Source organism: Dasypus novemcinctus, chromosome 3 (assembly GCF_030445035.2).
Source record: "Dasypus novemcinctus isolate mDasNov1 chromosome 3, mDasNov1.1.hap2, whole genome shotgun sequence".
Classification (NCBI taxonomy): Eukaryota; Metazoa; Chordata; class Mammalia; order Cingulata; family Dasypodidae; genus Dasypus; species Dasypus novemcinctus.
In genome coordinates, this window is record NC_080675.1 from 53,569,971 (window position 1) to 53,587,977 (window position 18,007).

An 18,007-nucleotide genomic window follows, 5' to 3' on the forward strand; every position below is an offset into this window, starting at 1 on the left:
GTATATGGGAAACTCTTATATACTTTAATGTAACATTTTTTGTGGTCCATGTATCTTTTTTTAAAAAAGACAATTAAAAAAATTTTTTTAAAAGCCAAGCTTAAAAAAAATGATTGGGGAAGCGGATGTAGCACAGGTGGTTGAGTGCCTGCTTCCCACATAATAAGGTCCTGGGTACAATCCCCACTATCTCCCCAAAACAAACAAACTCTCACTGGGGAGCAGATGTAGCTCAGTGGTTGAGTACCTGCTTCCCAAGTATGAAGTCCTGGGTTCAATCCCGGTATGAAGGAAGAAAGGGGGAAGGGAGGGAGGGAGGGGAGGAAGGAAACCAGCTGGCTATAGAGCTGAGGGTTTAGTTTTGAAATCTTAATTCTATTCCTCTGATCAATGTTGTCTATCTTTATGCCAATACTATGCTGTTTTGACCACTGTAGCTTTGTAGTATGTTTCAAGTTCAGGCAATGAGAGTTCACCCACATTGCTCTTTTTTTCAGAATGCTTTTTGGCTTTTTGGGTCCACTTTCTTTCAAAATAAATTAGGTAATTATCTTTTCTATTTCTGTAAGGCAGGCTGTTGGAATTTTGATTGGTATTGTATTGAATCTATAAATCAGTTTGTGTAGGATTGACATCGTCATGATATTTAGTCTTCTAATCCATGAACCAGGAATGTCTTTCCATTTGTTTAGGTCTTGTTTGATTTCTTTTAGCATTGTTTTGTAGTTTTCTGGATATAGGTCCTGGATATCTTTGGTTAAATTGATTCCTAGGTATTTGAGTCTTTTTGTTGCTATTGTAAATGGAATTTTTTCCTGATTTCCTCATAGATTGTTCAGTACCAATGTACAAAAACATAACTGATTTTTGCATGTTGATCTTGTATTCTGCCACTTGTTGAATTCATCTGTTGACGCAAGTAGCTTTGTCTAAAACATTTCAGAATTTTCTAAATATGGGATCATGTTATCTGAGAATAGTGAGAGTTTTACTTTCAACTTTTCCTATTTTAGTGCCTTTTTTCCTGGTCTAATTGCTTGAGCTAGAACTTCTAGCAAAATGTTGAATAACAGTGGTGACAGTAGGAATCCTTATCTTGTTCTCAATCTTAGAGGGATAGTTTTCAACTTTCCCTATTGAGTACAATGTTGGCTGTGGGTTTTTCCTATATACCCTTTATCATATCGAGGAAATTTCCTACTATTATTTTTAGAGGTATTTTTATCAAGAAAGATGTGGGATTTTGTCAAATGTCTTTTCTTTTTTTTTTTTTATTTTTTTTATTTTTATTTTTATTTTTTTTAATTTACTTTGTAATAATATTACATTAAAAATATATATGTGAGGTCCCATTCAACCCCACCCCCCCACCCCCCCTCTCCCCCCCCCCAACAACACTCGTTCCCATCATCATGACACATCCATTGGATTTGGTAAGTACATCTTTGGGCACCTCTGCACCTCATAGACAATGGTTCACATCATGGCCCATACTCTCCTCCATTCCATCCAGTGGGCCCTGTGAGGATTTACAATGTCCGGTGATTACCTCTGAAGCACCATCCAGGGCAGCTCCATGTCCCAAAGACGCCTCCACCTCTCATCTCTTCCTGCCTTTCCCCATACCCATCGTCCACCATGTCCACTTTTCCCAATCCAATGCCACCTCTTCTATGTGGACATTGGATTGGTTGTGTCCATTGCACCTCTATGTCAAGAGGAGGCTCAGATTCCACATGGATGCTGGATGCAATCCTCCCATTTTCAGTTGTAATCACTCTAGGCTCCATGGTGTGGTGGTTGTCCTTCTTCAACTCCATCTTAGCTGAGTGTGGTAAGTCCAATAGATCAGATTGTAGGTGCTGGAGTCTGTTGAGGCTCAGGACCTGGCTATCACATTGTCAGTCCAGAGATTCAAATCCCCTAAATATATCTTAAACCCCAACATTAACTGCACCTCCAGCACATTAGCATGAAAGTCTTATGAAGGGAGATCCCATCTGAGTCCAGATTCATCACACATAAACACCATTTCCAAAGAGGGGCCATCTGCCCTGGTAGTTAACCCCATCGGCCATGACCATAACTCCCATGGGTCTCTTTAGCCCTCAAAGGAGCCAATATCTGGGGGTTGTATCTGCTTTATCTGTCTCTCTGACTCTTCTCGGTTGTGCATGAGGGCAATCCTTCTGCCAGCCTCCAGACTCTTTTTTAGAAACTCGTAGCCATATAGACTCATTTCTCCTTTCCATTTCCCCCTTACTTTAGGTCAAACAGCATTTTAAAGTCATGGTATTTTATGTAGACATGGATATTCTGCTGATCCGCATTGAACCTTCCGTATAAGGTCATTTTCCAGTTGCATCATCAGTTGGTAGTTGATAGTGGTCCCTCGTTGCCAGGGAGGCTCATCCCCGGGTGTCATGTCCCACGCTGGGGGGAAGGCATTGCATTTACATGCTCAGTTTGGCTTCGAGACTGGCCACATCAAATGTCTTTTCTGCATTGATCAAGATGATCGTATGGGTTTTTTTCCTTCAATTTGTTAATTTGGTATATTATGTTAATTGATTTTCTTGTGTTGATTTATGCTTGCATACCAAGAATAAATTGTATTTGGTCATTGTTTATAATTCTTTTGATATGCTGTTGGATTCTATTGCAAGTATTTTGTTGGGAATTTTTGCATCTATGTTCATTAGAGAGTTTGGACTGTGATTTCCATTTTTGTAGTATCTTTATCTGGCTTTGGTATTCGAGTAATGCTGACTTCATAAAATGTGTTGGGTAATTTTCCCTCATTTTCAATTTTTTAAAAGAGTTTAAACAGGATTGGTGTTAATTCTTCTCAAAATGCTTGGTAGAATTCACCTGTATAGCCATCTGATCCTGGACTTCTCTTTGTTGAGAGATTTTTGATGACTGATTTAATGTCTTTAAATGTGATTGGTTTGTTGAGTTCTTATATTTCTTCTAGAGTCAATGTAGGTTGTTTGTGCATTTCTGGGAATTTGTCCATTTCTTCTAGGTTGTGGAATACAGTTTCTCATATTATCCTCTTATGGCTCTTTTTATTTCTGTGGGGTCAGTTGTAACTGACCCAACATGTGGTCTATCCTGGAGAAAGATCCATGAACACTTGCATAGATATTTATAACTATTTCTTCCTGGTGGATTGTCCCTTTTATTAATATATAATGGTCTTCTGTATCTCTTATAACTTTTTTGCATTTAAAGTCTGTTTTGGCCAATATTAATATAGCTAGCCCTGCTCTTTTTTTGGTTACTGTTTGCATGTAGTATATTTTCCAACCTTTCACTTTCAGCCGTTTGTATCCCTCGGTCTAAGGTGATTCTCTTGTAGGTAGCATATGGATGGCTCATGTCTTTTTTAACCATTCTGTCAGCCTATATCTTTTGATTGGGAAATTCAATACATTCATGTTCAATGATATTACTGTAAATTCATTATTTACTTCCACCTTTTATTCTTTGGCTTTCATATATCATATCTTACCTTCATTTATCTTTACTCATTTGATTGTCCTTTCTGCTAGTCCTTTCTTCTACACACTCCTCCAAGCCTCTCTCTTGTCTTATTCTTTTGGGCTGTCAGTCTCCCTTTAATGCTTCCTGAAAAGATGGACTCTTTTTTATGAACTCTCTTAGTTTTTCTTTATTTGTGAATATTTTAAACTTACCTTCATAGTTAATGAAGTTTTGCTGGATAATGAATTCTTGGCTGGCAATTTTTCTCTTTCAGTATACTAATTACATTACACCACTGTCTTCTAGCCTCCATAGTCTCTGTTGAGAAATCTGCATTAAGTCTTACTGGGTGTTCCTTGTATGTGATGGTTTGCTTCTTCCCTGCTGCTCTCAGAATTTTCTCCTTATCTTTAGTGTTTGACATTCTGTATAGTATGTGTCTTAGAATAGGTCTATTTGGATTTATTCTGATTGGAGTACACTGTCCTTCTTGGACATGTAAGTTCATTTCTTTCATGAGAGTTGGGTAATTTTCAGGTATTATTTCCTCAAATACTCTTTCTGCCCCTTTCCCTTCTCTTCTCCTTCTGAAACTCCCATGACATGCATGCTGTTGCATTTCATTTTGTCATTCAACTCCCTGAGCCCCTGCTCATTTTTTCCCCATGCTTTTCTCTCTGTGTTCTTTTTTTCTTCAATTTCAGCTGTTCTGTCTTCAGTATCACTTATTCATTCTTATATTATTTTGAGTCTGCTGTTGTATACCTCAAATGTGTTTTTTATCTCACCTATCATGTCTTTTTTCCCATGAGCTCTGATACTTTCTCTTCAGGTTTTCAAATTATTCTTTGTGCTCACTCAGTGTTGTCTTCATGTCCTTTATTTCTTTAGCCATATTTTCTTTCAACATGTTGATTTGATTTAGATTTGTATGAACCTTGTAGATTACTTATCTCAAATCCTGAGTCTCATCTGGGGCTTTGATATATTCCTTTGTTTGGGCCATTTCTTTCATGTTTGTAATTTTTTGCTGATGTCTAGGCATCTGATTATGATGTTAAGTTTACTCTGATGCTCAGTTTCTCTCTCATGCATAGGGATTTAGTGATGGGAGGCTGTGTGTTACTGTCATTCTTTGATTCTTGGTTCAACCTGTTATAGCTCTTTAGGATTGTACCTGTTTAGTTGCTCAAGTCTGGGCCATGAAACCAGTAATGGATTACAGGTCCACTTCCAAGGGTCTTTGGGAGGGAGGCTGTAAGTCCAGAAAAATCTTTCTTACTTTACTCTTTATTTCCTCACATGCTCTTCCTTGGTCCACCAACAGATGGTGATCTTTAGCAACCCTTTTTGTTCAAAGCCAGCTCAGATTTGTTTGCTGCAATATTGATGCTGCCTCAAGGCTATTCAGGGCCCCACAGATCAAAGTCTCCCTGAGGCTGTTCTACAGTCTTTGCTGGCAGCCTCCTCCCTTTTCCTGGGTAGGAAATAATTCCACTCCCCTCTGAGTTCTCACCACCTAGTAAGGGTCAATAGGGTAGGTGTTTGTAAGAGTTGGATCTCTAGTCCCCTCCTGACTCCCAAGACAAGCATTGGCACAGCCCCTCCCAGCCTGGAAGGGCTAGTGGAATAGAGTGACCAAATTTGTTGGCCAAAAGCTGAATCAGCCTTTGGCGGCATCTCTCTCTCTCCTCTTTCCTGGAGAGATAAATCCCTGTGGCCACTCTGTCTGTAGCCACAGGCCAGAGGCGAGAGAATTCAAAGCTGTCTGCTCCCAAGGATGGGGTAAAAGGTGCTGGCAGCTGCAGCTTCTACTCAGTCTTTCCATCGAGATTCTTTTCCTTTGCCCCTCTCTCTTCTGGGTGGTACCGCTAAAATGTTTCATAGAAGGACACTGAGCTAGTTTTTCAATCTTCTCTTGGATCCCGTGTGATAGGATTTTATTACTGAAATGCCACCCACATATAGAAATCCTACTGTTAAGTAGCATCATTATTGATTCCAAGGACAAGTAGGCTGTATTGTATTTAGATGAAATCTTTAAAGTTCTTTTGGTTGCCTACATGTCAGGTAGAGTTTATTTTCTTCTCTGAGCAATAGAAACATTTACTTTTTGAAACGCAAACTAAATTATCCTGATCTGTAAACAGCATACAGTGTGTCCCAGTTTCTTTCCTGCATTACCCGGCTAATTCCTTTTCCTCTGGGTTTCTCATATATATCACTATCCCAGGAAGGCTTCCCTGAACCCCAGGTCTGGTTGGATGCCCCGTCCTGGTTCAGTCAGGCCCACTCTACCTCTCCTATCACAGTGAATATCCATCCCATTGCAATTGCCCATTTTCTGGTCTATATTTCTGTAAGGACTCTAAAATCTATGAGAGCAGGGGCATTGTTGTTATTTCAGTTATTTTCAGATGTTCAGTTACTTTCCTAACACCTAAAATAGTGCCTGTCACCTGCATAGTATTGAGTATATGTTTGTTGAGTGAATGTATAAACGAATGTAAACATATTGCACGTAAAAGGTATCTCTGATTAATTCTGCTAGATATTTTTTAAGATTAAGTACAATTATAATGAGCTTAGATTTCCAATATGATGTTTCCCTGCATGGGAATCTAATCTGTACATCATCATCAGAAAGCTGAGGCTCCATCAAATTATCTGGTTTAATACTGATGTTGTTTTTGCAGAACATAGAAGGCAGATGCTTTCATCAGGTACAATGTGCTGGCTGTGGTTCTGGTTCCGTGAGGGGGCAGTAGAGGGGTGGGGACAGAGGGGCTCAGGCTTAGCCAGCTATGGCCAGGAGGGTAGTGGAGGACACTCACCTAAATGCGCAGGGGCTGTAAAAAAGAGAACCTGATCCTTACCTAAGGTAAGGGTGGGACTGTGGTGGAGGGGAAAGGTGGACCTGGGTTCTATGGGTAAGAGCAGGCAGAGAAGCAAGGACAGTCCAAAGTAGCAAGCAAAGGAACAGGCAGAAAAGGGATGGTGTAGTCATTTGAATTATGTATCCCAAAGAAAGACATTTTAATTCATTCATTTTTTTTCACCTTCCTATGGGTGTGAATTCATGTGTGAACAGGACCTTCAAGATGTTATTTTCACTTTAAGTGGCCAATCGAACAAGGGTGAGTCTTAACCCTTATTGCTGGAGGCCTTAGAAAGAGAAGAAACTGGATGCAGGAAGTCAGGGAAGGCTACAGGAAGAAAACAGAAGTCAGCAGAAACCAGAAGTGCAGACCCAAGGAGAGAGAGATCTCCGTGGGACCAGAGGAGGAGATGTGAGCCAAGGAACCCTGAGGATTGCAGCCAGCTGGCACAAATATACCACAAACTCCTGGAGAAAGCAAGCCCTGCTAATACCTTGATTTTGGGCTTCTAGCCTTCCAAACTTGTGAGCCAGATCATGCCTGTTGTGAAGTCAACCCTTTGTGTGTTATTTATCATGGCAGCCTGTCAAACTAAGACAAATGGGATTTAAAATGAGCAGCCAATGACAGAGAATAGACAGGTGAGAGGTGGAGCCCAGGAAAAAATTCTCTGAGGCAGGAATGTCTTTCTGGACAGACACAGCCTGCTCATTTAATTCATTTGCTTCCCTGGAAGGTTGTTCTTTGGGAGATCCTGAACCCTGTCAGTATTCTCTGAAAATACTTGGTACTTTTTACTAAAATGAGAAAGAATCCTTTTGATGTGCTTTACACAGAGGGCATATGTAGATTTCCTCCCTCGGCGCCATTTTGTGGCAGCGAGACCTGCAAATGAGGGGGAGAACCAGGACTGCGGCGGGAGTTGCAGCGCGGTCAGGGGCGGCGAGCTGGGCTTAACGGGCCGCGGGCGGGGAGCGCGGCCTCGGCCTCTGGGACCTGACGGCGCCCGCGCGGCCCGGGCCTGGAAAGGATTTGAGATGACCAGCGAAGAACCTCTTCCCAAAAAGGTTCGACCGAGTGAAACAGACTTAAAAGTTATGGCACGAGATGAGTTAATTCTAAGATGGAAACAATATGAAGCGTATGTGCAAGCTTTGGAGGGCAAGTACACAGATCTTAACTCTAATGATGTAACTGGCTTAAGGGAATCTGAAGAAAAATTAAAGCAACAACAGCAAGAGTCTGCACGCAGGGAAAACATCCTCGTAATGAGGCTAGCCACCAAGGAACAAGAGATGCAAGAATGTACTACTCAAATCCAGTACCTGAAGCAAGTCCAGCAGCCTAGCGTTGTCCAAGTGAAATCAACAATGGTAGACCCAGCGATCAACTTGTTTTTCCTAAAAATGAAAGGTGAATTGGAACAGACTAAAGATAAACTGGAACAAGCCCAAAATGAACTGAGTGCCTGGAAGTTTACCCCTGATAGGTAAGCAAATCATACTCCCCAGTCAAGACTTCCCTGACAGTCCCACTACGAGAAAGCTGTGGTGGGACAGCCAAGTACTCGTTTCCACACCAAGACTCAGACTTTTTGAGCCACAAAAAAAAAAAAAAAAAAGACACATTCTTCTACTGTCCAGCTTGTAATGGTTAATGTAAAACTCATCAGATGAACCTTGTGTTTCAGCTTTTTTCTCTTCCCCCTCCCCTTGCTTCAGAGGCCTGATGGCGTCGGACTATTCCAAAGAAGTGGCCACCTCTGAAAATTCCCCTTCTAGAACATGTAGACACTTGAGAAATGTTTCTGTTTGAAGAAAATAGAGGGAGAAACAAGTCTTAAAGTCTGTGGCACTCTGTGTCTTCAGACAATTTGGAGGAATGAAAACCTAGAGATTTTAAATCATGAATTGAACATGTAAAATTCCAGTAACATGTAAAACTGGAATATGCATCGCCCTTAACCTTGAGCATAGTGACTTAGAGACACTGTATATCAGTTTTGCCAATAAGACTGTGGACTTCATGCTTGTTGTTTGAACTTCTGGGTCAAAACTCAAATGAGTCAAACAGGCAAAAAGTTAATGGCGAAGTGTCGAATGCTTACCCAGGAGAATCAAGAGCTTGGAAGGCAGCTGTCCCAGGGACGTATTGCACAACTTGAAGCTGAGTTGGCTTTACAGAAGAAATATAGTGAGGAGCTTAAAAGCAGTCAGGATGAACTCAATGACTTCATCATTCAACTTGACAAAGAAGTAGAGGGTATGCAGAGTACCATTTTAGTTCTTCAGCAGCAACTGAAAGAGACACGCCAGCAGTTGGTGCAATATCAGCAGCAGCAGTCACAAAGCTTGGCCTCAAGCACCAGCAGGACTACATCTTCTGAACCTGTAGTACAAGCAGAGGCTACAAGTAAAGACTGCAGTCGTCTGGCTAATGGACGAAGTAATGGCAGCTCCTCCCATCAGAGGACGTCTGGGTCTGGATTTCATAGGGAGGGGAACATAACTAAAGATGACTTTGCTTCTCCTCCAGGAAATGGTAATAAGGTCTCCAACAGCTCTGAAGAGAGAACTGGCAGAGGAGGTAGTAGTTACATAGACCAACTCAGTGCGGGGTATGAAAGTGTAGACTCTCCCACGGGCAGTGAAAACTCTCGCACACACCACTCAAATGACACAGACGCCAATCATGACCCTCAAGAGGAGAAAGCAGTGAGTGGGAAAGGTAACCGAACTGTGGGTTCCCGCCACGTTCAGAATGGCTTGGGCTCAAATGTAAATGTACAGGGCTCAGTTTTGTAATATTTTTCCAGCAAATTTTTTTACAGTGTCATTTAATTTGGGAGAGGATACTGTCCAGAAAATTAACGCATCCTTTTTGTCACAGTTTGCCTTTTCGTGGGTGTGTGATTTGGTCTTCCTTTTTTTTCCCATTTTTCCTTTTTTTGCTTCAGTACCTCTGCCACTTTGGAACTTGTAACAGTTACTTTGAATGTTGCTAAAAGGACATTTTGTGTAGGGTCAAGTTATTTTTATATATGAGTTAATGTGAAGTTGTAAATGGAGATCTTTCCTTAAAGTATAACACAATGATGTCTGTATAAATCTGTGTATATTTAGAACCCGTGTTGTGTGAGGGCATTCTTACTTATACGATTATTACACTTAGGCAACATTCATTGACTCATAAAGCCCCACTTATAGCTAATGGGATACCCATATAAAAGAAGACAGTCCTAAAGTTTGGTGGAAAATTAAATAGGATAAATATCCAAGGCATCAACCCTGAGAGCCTTTGGAAAAACATATGTGTTTCCTTCAGGATCTCCTCCAATAATTAGCTTCCACATCATCCTCTTTAAATTAAATCTACCTTTTCCCCAATCATTAACATTCAAGATAAAAACAAAATTGTTTTTATTCAGTGTTTTCTTCTTTTGCTGAAAGACTGATTTTGTTTTCTGTGCTTCCTCACAGAAAATTTACATTGTTTTAGCAATATTATGCACTAAATGGGTTTTCAGTACCAATCTGAAGCCAAACCTCAATTTATAACTGTGCTTATATAGGGGAATGTGTTTAATGTTGAAAAAACTCCAGTTTATAAATCTGAGACTGCCTATGGCATATGCATTCAGCTTAAGTAAATTCAATCAGTAAATATTTTTTGAGTAACTTCTATTTGAAAGGCACTATTCTAGGTGCTATAACATTCTGCACATCAAACAATAAGAAGATATATTAGCTCACAACAACCCTGCTAGCTAAAATTTAAAAAAACAAAACAAAACAAAACAAACAAATAAAAAACAACCCTGCTAGGTAGATACTGCTTTCCTCCTTATCAATAAAAAAATTAAGGCTTAGGAAGGTGTAGCAATTTGATATGGTTATGAATTCCAAAAATAGATATTGGATTATGTTTGTAATCTGGTCTGTACCTGGGCATGATTGAGTTATGATTAGGGCTTTGATTGGGCCACATCATTAGGGCGTTGAGTCCCCGCCCCTTGGTGGGTGGGGACTCACAGATAAAAGGCATGGCAAAGGACGGAGTTGAGGGTTCTTTTTTGTTTTTGGTTTTTTGGGGGTTTTTTAGAGTTGAGGGTTGTTAATGTTGGAGTTTGGTGCTGAAGTCTTAAGCTGGAGCCCCAGGGGAGAAGACAGAGCTGTTCGCCTGAGAGTCTACAGATGATCTTGTGGAGAAAACAGAGGAAAACAGAGGAGCCGAGCCCAGAGGAACCCAGGAAGCCTGAACCCTTGCAGACGTGGCAGCCATCTTGCTCCAACATGTGAAAATAGACTTTGGTGAGGGAAGTAACATGCTTTATGGCCTGGTATCTGTAAGCTCCTACCCCAAATAAATACCCTTTATAAAAACCAACCAGTTTCTGGTATTTTGCATCAGCACCCTTTTGGCTGACTAATACAGAAGGAAAGATCACTTGCCCAAGATCCTAACAGATGCAGAGCTGGCTTTCCATCGCAGATCACCTGACGCTCAAGTCTGGGCTCTTCGGCTGTGCTGTGGAGCAGAAATTATGCTTTAATGAGACCATGGGAGCAACCAAGCTGAAACTTAGAAAATCCTTAGAAGTTAAGCTCTCAGCAGCTTCTGGGAAAATGTAAGAAATTGTGCTAAATCAATCGAAATAGTTTTTTCTGACGATTGCTGCCAAGGAAATACTCTTGGTGAATGCCAGTTACCTAGAAATCATACTAAGAGATCATAATGTTATTAAGCATCATTGGAGCAACTGGGACTCCAGGAGTGAATCTGAGAACTGGAAGATTCTGGAGCTTGTGACTGTTTGTGGCCCATTGACAGGGAGGGGTTGAGGAAAGAGCACAAACTACCTTTTCCTCATGGAAGTCAATGAAAGACTCTTCTTTTACCCCTCAAAAAGACTTTATAAGTATCAAGCCTCAGATATTTCACTTTGATCTAACCCCCTGACAGAACAAGACTCACAATAGGAAGTGGATTTGGCTCAACTGATAGAGCATCTGCCTACCATACGGGAGGGCCAGGGTCCAAACCCAGGACCTCCTGACCTGTGTGGTGAGCTGGCCCACACACAGTACTGATGTGCACAAGGAGTCCATGCCATGCAGGGGTGTCCACCGCATAGGGGAGCCCCACATGCAAGGAGTGAACCCCCACAATGAAAGCTGCCCCATGCAAAAAAAGCACAGCCTGCCCAGGAGTGGCACAACACACACAGAGACCTGATGCAGCAAGATGATGCAACAAAAAAAAGAGACATAGATTCCCAGTGCCACTGACAAGAATGCAAGCAGACACAGAAGAATACACAGCAAATGGACACACAGAGCAGACAATGAGGGGCAGAGAAGGGGAGAGAAATTTTTTTAAAAAGACTCACAATAAATTATATAATTACTTTTAAGATTTTCCAGAAAACTTTGAGAGCTAAGTCTATTCCATGTGCCCACTGATCAAACCTACTCATAATGTCTATTCATGCTCCATCCAGAAGGGAACATGTCAGGGAACTTCCCAAGATAGTGAGTAATTGCTCTTACTGTCCTATAAGACAGAAGTAGGGACACCAGGACAATTCCACCCTTGCTCTCCAGATCTTAAATGTGATAACTCCTTAGAGCTCATGGCACGTGGTGCTTATGTGAGATCTCAGAGTAATCATCAGTGCAGTTTCCCTTCCATGCTAACACCTCAAAGATCCAAATTTGAGGAAACCCTTGATGCATCAGGAGTATATTGATTCTTCTACTACTCAACCACTTTTACAAATATTTATGAATATTTAGTGTGTGTTTAACATCCTTTCATGGAGGCAAAAGAGATCCAAAACAAGGAGAATTTGGTCCTTGTTCTCAATTTAGGCATTTCTAATCTTGTTCGTTTATTCATTTAATGTGTATTTTTGTATGATTGGGTATGGTAAGACATGTGCACATTAAAGTTGTTGAACCCAGTATTGTATAATTAGGTGTTACCCTTAGTTTTGCCTCAAAGCAATGCAAAAGATGCTCATGAAAAGCTATTAAATGCCAGGACTGAGCAGGACTGGAGACACAGAAATAGCAAGACAGAATTCCTACTATTAGGAAGTTTACAACCAAGGGATGGAGAAAAAATATGTAAACCAGAAACTACAATACAATATGGTGTAATTGAGGAAAGTGCACAGAGAGGGGCAAATGACAGGGAAGGTCCTTTAGGGTGGGTGATATGCAACTGAGTCTTTTCTTTATTATTATCATTAAAATTTTTAAAAAAACATACGTAGATCACAAAAAAAAATGTTATATTAAAAAATATAAGAGGTTCCCCTATACCCCACACCTCACCCCACCCCACTCCTCCCATATCAATAATCACTGTGGCACATTCATTGCATTTGGTGAGTATATTTTGGAGCACTGCTGCACTGCATGGATTGTAGTTTACATTGTAGTTTACACTCCCCCAGTACATTCAGTGGGTTATGACAGGATATATAATGTCCAGCATCTGTCCCTGCAATATCATTTAGGACAACTCCAAGTCCCGAAAATGCCCCCACATCTCATCTCTTCTTCCCTCTCCCTGCCCTCAGCAACTACCATGGCCAATTTCTCCAGATCAATGCTACAGTTTTTTCCATTACCAGTCACAATAGTTCTATAATAGAATACCGGTAGGTTCACTCTAATCTATATTATATTCCTCCATTCTGTGGACCCTGGGTTGGTGATGTCCACTCCATCTCTATATCGAGAGGGGGCTTAGATCCCACATGGTTGATGAATGCAATTCTCCTGCTTAGAGTTGAAGGCACTCTCAGTTCCCTGGTATGGTGGTTGACCATCTTCACCTCCCTGTTAGCGGACCTGTGAAAGTCCAACAAACAAGAGAGTAGGAGCTGCAACTCTGCTGAGACTCAGGGCCCAGCTGGCACATGGACAGTCCAGAGATTCAAGTCTCCTGGGTATGCACCAACCCCACCACTAACCATAGGATCAGTAAAAGTGACGAGGTGTGTGTAGGAAGTTCATATCTGAGTCCTACTCCATCACAGTCAGGAATACAAATTCCAAAGTAGGGTCCACTGACAAGGCCCTGACCTCCAGAGCCAACTGCCATGATTGTAGAACCTGTGTGTCTCCGTAGCCCTCGGAAGCACCAGTACCTGAGGTTTTATCTACTTTGACTGTCTCTGGGATCCTGCTAAGGCGTGCATAAGCATGACCCCTCTGATGACCTTCTGACTCTTTTTTGAAGACTCTTAGCCATGTAAACGCATTTGTCTTTACCATTTCCCCCTTTTATTCAAGGTCTTTTTCTAGTTGCATCACCAGCTGGTGATTGGTAGTAATCCCTCGGTACCAAGGATGCTTATCCCCAGGAGCATGTCCCACAGTGGGGGGAAGGTAATGCATTTACATGCTGAGTTTGGCTTAGAGAATGGCCACATTTGAGCAACATGGAAGCTCTCAGGAAGTAACTCTTAGGCACCCTGCAAGTCTAGGCCTAGTTCAAATTTCAGGCACACAGGCTTATAAGCATAGTCATCAGTATCAAGATCTCATCATTGGATTATCCTTCTTCACTGGTCTTTGCTATTGCACTTGGGGGATTGTTGCTGTGCAACTGAGTCTTAAGTATGTATTTGCAGAATGTGGGTCCAGGGGCTGGATGAGGAGAAGTGATTAGAGATGTAGCTAGTGAAATAGGCAGGCCTGTGACTTGTTTGTAAAATGCCTCGAAAGTCACAGATCCCTCCTTTCTATCTGCCCCATGAATTTCTGCTACTTCCACTGTCCTGGACTCTGCTCTCTGCCTCCTCCACTCAGTGGGACCTCAAGTCTCTACTCAGACTCCAGCTTTCTGCACTATGATGGAGAACTTACTTCCATGCAGAAACTGGAAGTCATGGATGTTTTCCCCAAGCAGGAGCTGGAGAAAGTGAAGTTGACTTTATGAGATGGTCCTGACCTAGGGATTACAGTCTTGCGCCATCTAGTGTCCAATGCCTAAAAACAGGTGCCTCATATGGTCTGTCGAGTTTTATTTTGTTTGAGGCTGGAGGACGACTGTCTATACAAGTTACTTCATCATAGAGAGAACTCTCCCATATATTTTGAATAACCCTTCACTTGGCCCCAAAGATATCCACCTTCCAGTTTCTCAACCCTCTTTAAGCAGAAACTGCACGTGCGCACACACACATAAACATCTCTATTTCTATTCCTTCCAGTTCCTTCTCCTCTAGCTACTGAAACTGCTTTCACAAGTTACCTGTGACTTCCATATTTCCATGGCCAATGGGTGTTTCTTCTATTTTCAATCTCTTGGATCTCCTGGCAGTATCTGAAATAGTTAACTGGTATCTTTTTTTTCAAAACTCTACTTCCTTGTATTCTCTCACCGATATAATTCAGATTCTGCCTTTGACTCTTTGTGTGCTGGCCTCAGTTTCTTCTATCCCTTGATAATGGGTATTCCCCAGGATATTACCTGGACCTTCTGGGCATCTACTGTATAATCACTGATTTTAGGAGTTTATTTCTTGCCCTGCCTTCCAGCGTATTTTTCGTGCTAGTGATTCCAATTTTGTATGACCAATCCTGTCTTCCTCATTCAAATTCTTGCCAGATTTCTCCACCTGCCTAGTAGATAGTTGTATCTTGATACTTCAAAATTGATGTGACTTCTGTCTCCTTTTTAACTTTATCTTATGTTCTTCTCCCCTTTATTTACTGAACTCCATCCACACTCACCTGCATTTAGTTCCTAAAACACTTTCGCACCTCAGGGTCTTTGCACATGCTATTCCTGCTCTATGAATCACTCTTCCACTGATTTTTACATATCTGTCTCTTCCTCATCCTTAAGAACTGAGCTTTCTTGTAGTTTCCTCAGAGAGACTTCCCTGACCTACCTTATCTAACTAGACATATACTGTTATTCTCTATCACTACCCCTGTTGTTATTTTCATAGTACTTATAATTTGTAATTATTTGTTGATGTGTTTGCTTACTCATGCTGTATTACTATGCTGTGTTTGTTCACTTACTCTAAACTTTACAAGAACTGAGAACATATCTGTTTTATAAATTAAATGCCTGGCACATAGTAGGTACTCAGTAAATGTTGGTTGAATGCAAAAATGAGCTCATAACTAGACTCACTACCTTTTCTCCTCTACAGAAAGATCCTTTGCCCCAGGTTTTCTATGCTAGGCAATAATGTTAGAGACACTAACACAATTATATTAAGCATGGTTTTCCATGCTTCTGTAACCTTTGTTCTGATATTAATAAAGAAAAATGAAGTCCCTGGAACAAAGTGAACACTATGCTGAATTTACTACTGTCAGGCAAGAAAATTTAGGGATTAGGTTCTATGGAATGGGACTTTGGAGAAAGGAGCTGGTTATAGGGTTTTTGAAACTGAATATCAAAATTAGTTTTGTGCCCAAATTATACTTCATTACAGCTCAGCTTTGCCATTTTGAGTCCAGGTGGTGCAGTTGAGTATCCACAGATCACAAGTGGTCAGTCCCATCAGTCTGTGTTCCTGCTGGGTTTTGACTAGTTTCCCAAGAAGTGGTTGCCCCACATTTGGTGTTCCCTCTTCTGGGGTCCTGACTGCTTTTGTCTTACAGTTTCTCCCACCATTCAAGTTTGGGTCTTGTAGATCCTCATTTCCGTTAAGTCCAAGATTTGACTTTATATTACCACTTTCCATGTTGTATTATAATTTACCTGTTTTCCAACCTCTCTGCCCTAATATACTACAAAAAAAGCTAGTGGTTTTTTGTCTCCACAAGACTGCCCTCACTTCAGATACCAGCCACCACATGTTTGGGGGCCCCCAGTGTCACGCTTACTTCTGACCACCTGGCTACAAATCTGGAGGTTCCCATGACCACTCTTAGGTTCAATAATTCACTATAACAACTCACAGAACCCAGGAAATTACTCTACTTACAGTTACAATTTTGTTATATTGAAAGAATGCAAATTAGAAAAAGTCAAAGGAAGAAATACAAAAGGCAATGTTGGGAGGGCCCAAACATGAAGCTTCTGGTTGTCCTTTCACTATGGAGTTATCGACAGCATTACCTCCTCCGTCAAGCTGTATGCCGATATACACAGAGTATTGCCACCCAAGGAAGCTCATCTGAGCCTTTGGTGTCCAGAGTTTTAACTGGGGCTCAATCACATACTGCTCACGTGGCCAGCCTTTAGTCTCCAGTCCCTCCCGAAGGTTAGCCCAATACCTTTAATTATCAGGTCCTCCAGAGGCTGGAACCGATATGATGTGGCCCAAAGCTTCCATTATAAATCCCACTGTTAGACTGTCTAGTGGCCAAAGCCCACAGGCAAATGGACATTTCTACCAGCAGGACATTCCACAGTCCTAGAGATCACCTCCCAGGGGCTGAGAATAAAAACCAGACCTCTTTTTCAATAAGATTAATTCTTCATTCACATGCTGTGAATAGAGGACAGAGACTTGGTCTTCATCTTTGAATAGACTCATTCAATGTCCAACACCTGGGAGATCTGCTCAGTAAATATTTATCAGTGAATGAATAACAGCTGCCAAAATCTCTGGCCAAAACAAACAATGGAAAGGAAAATTTGCCTCTGGATTCTAAGAATATGGGTCAAGGTTTACTCAGAGTTTCTGTCTGATATTAGGTAACTTCCACCCTCACGTGGCAGCTCCTACCTCTGTGCAATCCTGGAAGCTGGGGGCATGTGGCAGTCAGCTATCTAAGAAAGAGCCAACCAGAGCCTAATGTAGGGAAGCATAGGAGTAACAATGGCAAGAATGAATGGATTCAAGGAATGTTTAGAAGGTAAGCCAGCCAGACCTTTTACTTTATTCCAGGCTTTTTATTAAATGTTATCTTCCAGACAGTGTGAACATCAGAAGAAATATCTTTCACTTCTTGAATGAGTTTACTATTTGAGAGGAGAGCACAAATTGCGAGAGCTGCCTCTATGAAAGAATTTAAAATATATATGCTCAACTGTCAGTACCAGCACATAAAGCTAGTATATGTGTGATATTCTAACACTTCCACAGTTGTAATTTGCCTCACATCAGTGAACACGGTACTCCCAGGAGATAATTTACTCTTGTTTCCTTACCGAAGGATCAGAACAAATACTTTAATATAATTTTTTCTTATTTTTGTCCAAGATATGACCTTTAAGGTAGGGGATTTGATTGAACATTCGAGCAGGGAGGTGATAAACATGCCAAATCAGTTCCCTGTGTTTCTAGGTAGGAAGATTTCAGGGAGCTTATAGAAAATTCTGCATTTTCTCATATTGAATTAAAAGCCATGCATAACTTTTATGAATTGTTTTAATTTCCTGGACTGCACAAGCAAATACCAATGCAATGGCTTGGCTTAAAAAATTGGAATTTATTCACTTACAGTTTTTGAGGCAGATGCCCAAATCAAGGTATCATCAAGGTGATACTTTCTTCCTTCAGGAAGACTGTGGCATTCTGGGACTGGCTTCCAGGGATCCTTGGTTCCTCTGCCACATGGCAAAGCACATGGCAGCCTCTTCTGGCCTCTCTCTTCTCCTCCAGGTTCCGTTGGTTTCAGCTTCTGGCTCCCTCTGTGACTTTCTCTTCCTTA

At 41.2% G+C, this 18,007-nt stretch overlaps 2 protein-coding genes across 3 annotated transcripts in view; both read left to right on the forward strand.

The window, feature by feature from the left end:
- SLC35F4 (solute carrier family 35 member F4) overlaps nucleotides 1–18,007 on the forward strand; it is a 297,066-nt gene that overhangs the window by 228,584 nt on the left and 50,475 nt on the right. The window contains exon 1 of one of the 2 annotated variants that reach the window (XM_058293370.1): nucleotides 17,100–17,209. The exons of the other annotated variant lie outside the window; for it this stretch is intronic. Coding sequence (XP_058149353.1) covers nucleotides 17,173–17,209 — 37 coding nt within the window. The 5' untranslated portion in view covers nucleotides 17,100–17,172. Of the gene's footprint in view, nucleotides 1–17,099; nucleotides 17,210–18,007 lie in introns of those variants that run through there. 2 annotated transcript variants of the gene reach the window in all.
- Nucleotides 7,237–9,600, forward strand: LOC101425754 (pre-mRNA-splicing regulator WTAP-like). Its single transcript, XM_004452963.5, has 2 exons — nucleotides 7,237–7,857; nucleotides 8,434–9,600. Exons 1-2 carry the CDS (start codon nucleotides 7,406–7,408, stop codon nucleotides 9,170–9,172), a joined length of 1,191 nt encoding a protein of 396 aa, XP_004453020.2. The 5' UTR covers nucleotides 7,237–7,405; the 3' UTR covers nucleotides 9,173–9,600.

Excerpts from the sequence above, each read along its gene's own strand:
- LOC101425754 (XM_004452963.5), top strand. The coding sequence starts at position 7,406 with ATGACCAGCGAAGAACCTCTTCCCAAAAAGGTTCGACCGAGTGAAACA. Across the intron at positions 7,858-8,433 it reads TGGAAGTTTACCCCTGATAG|TCAAACAGGCAAAAAGTTAA; the intron begins GTAAGCAAATCA and ends AACTCAAATGAG.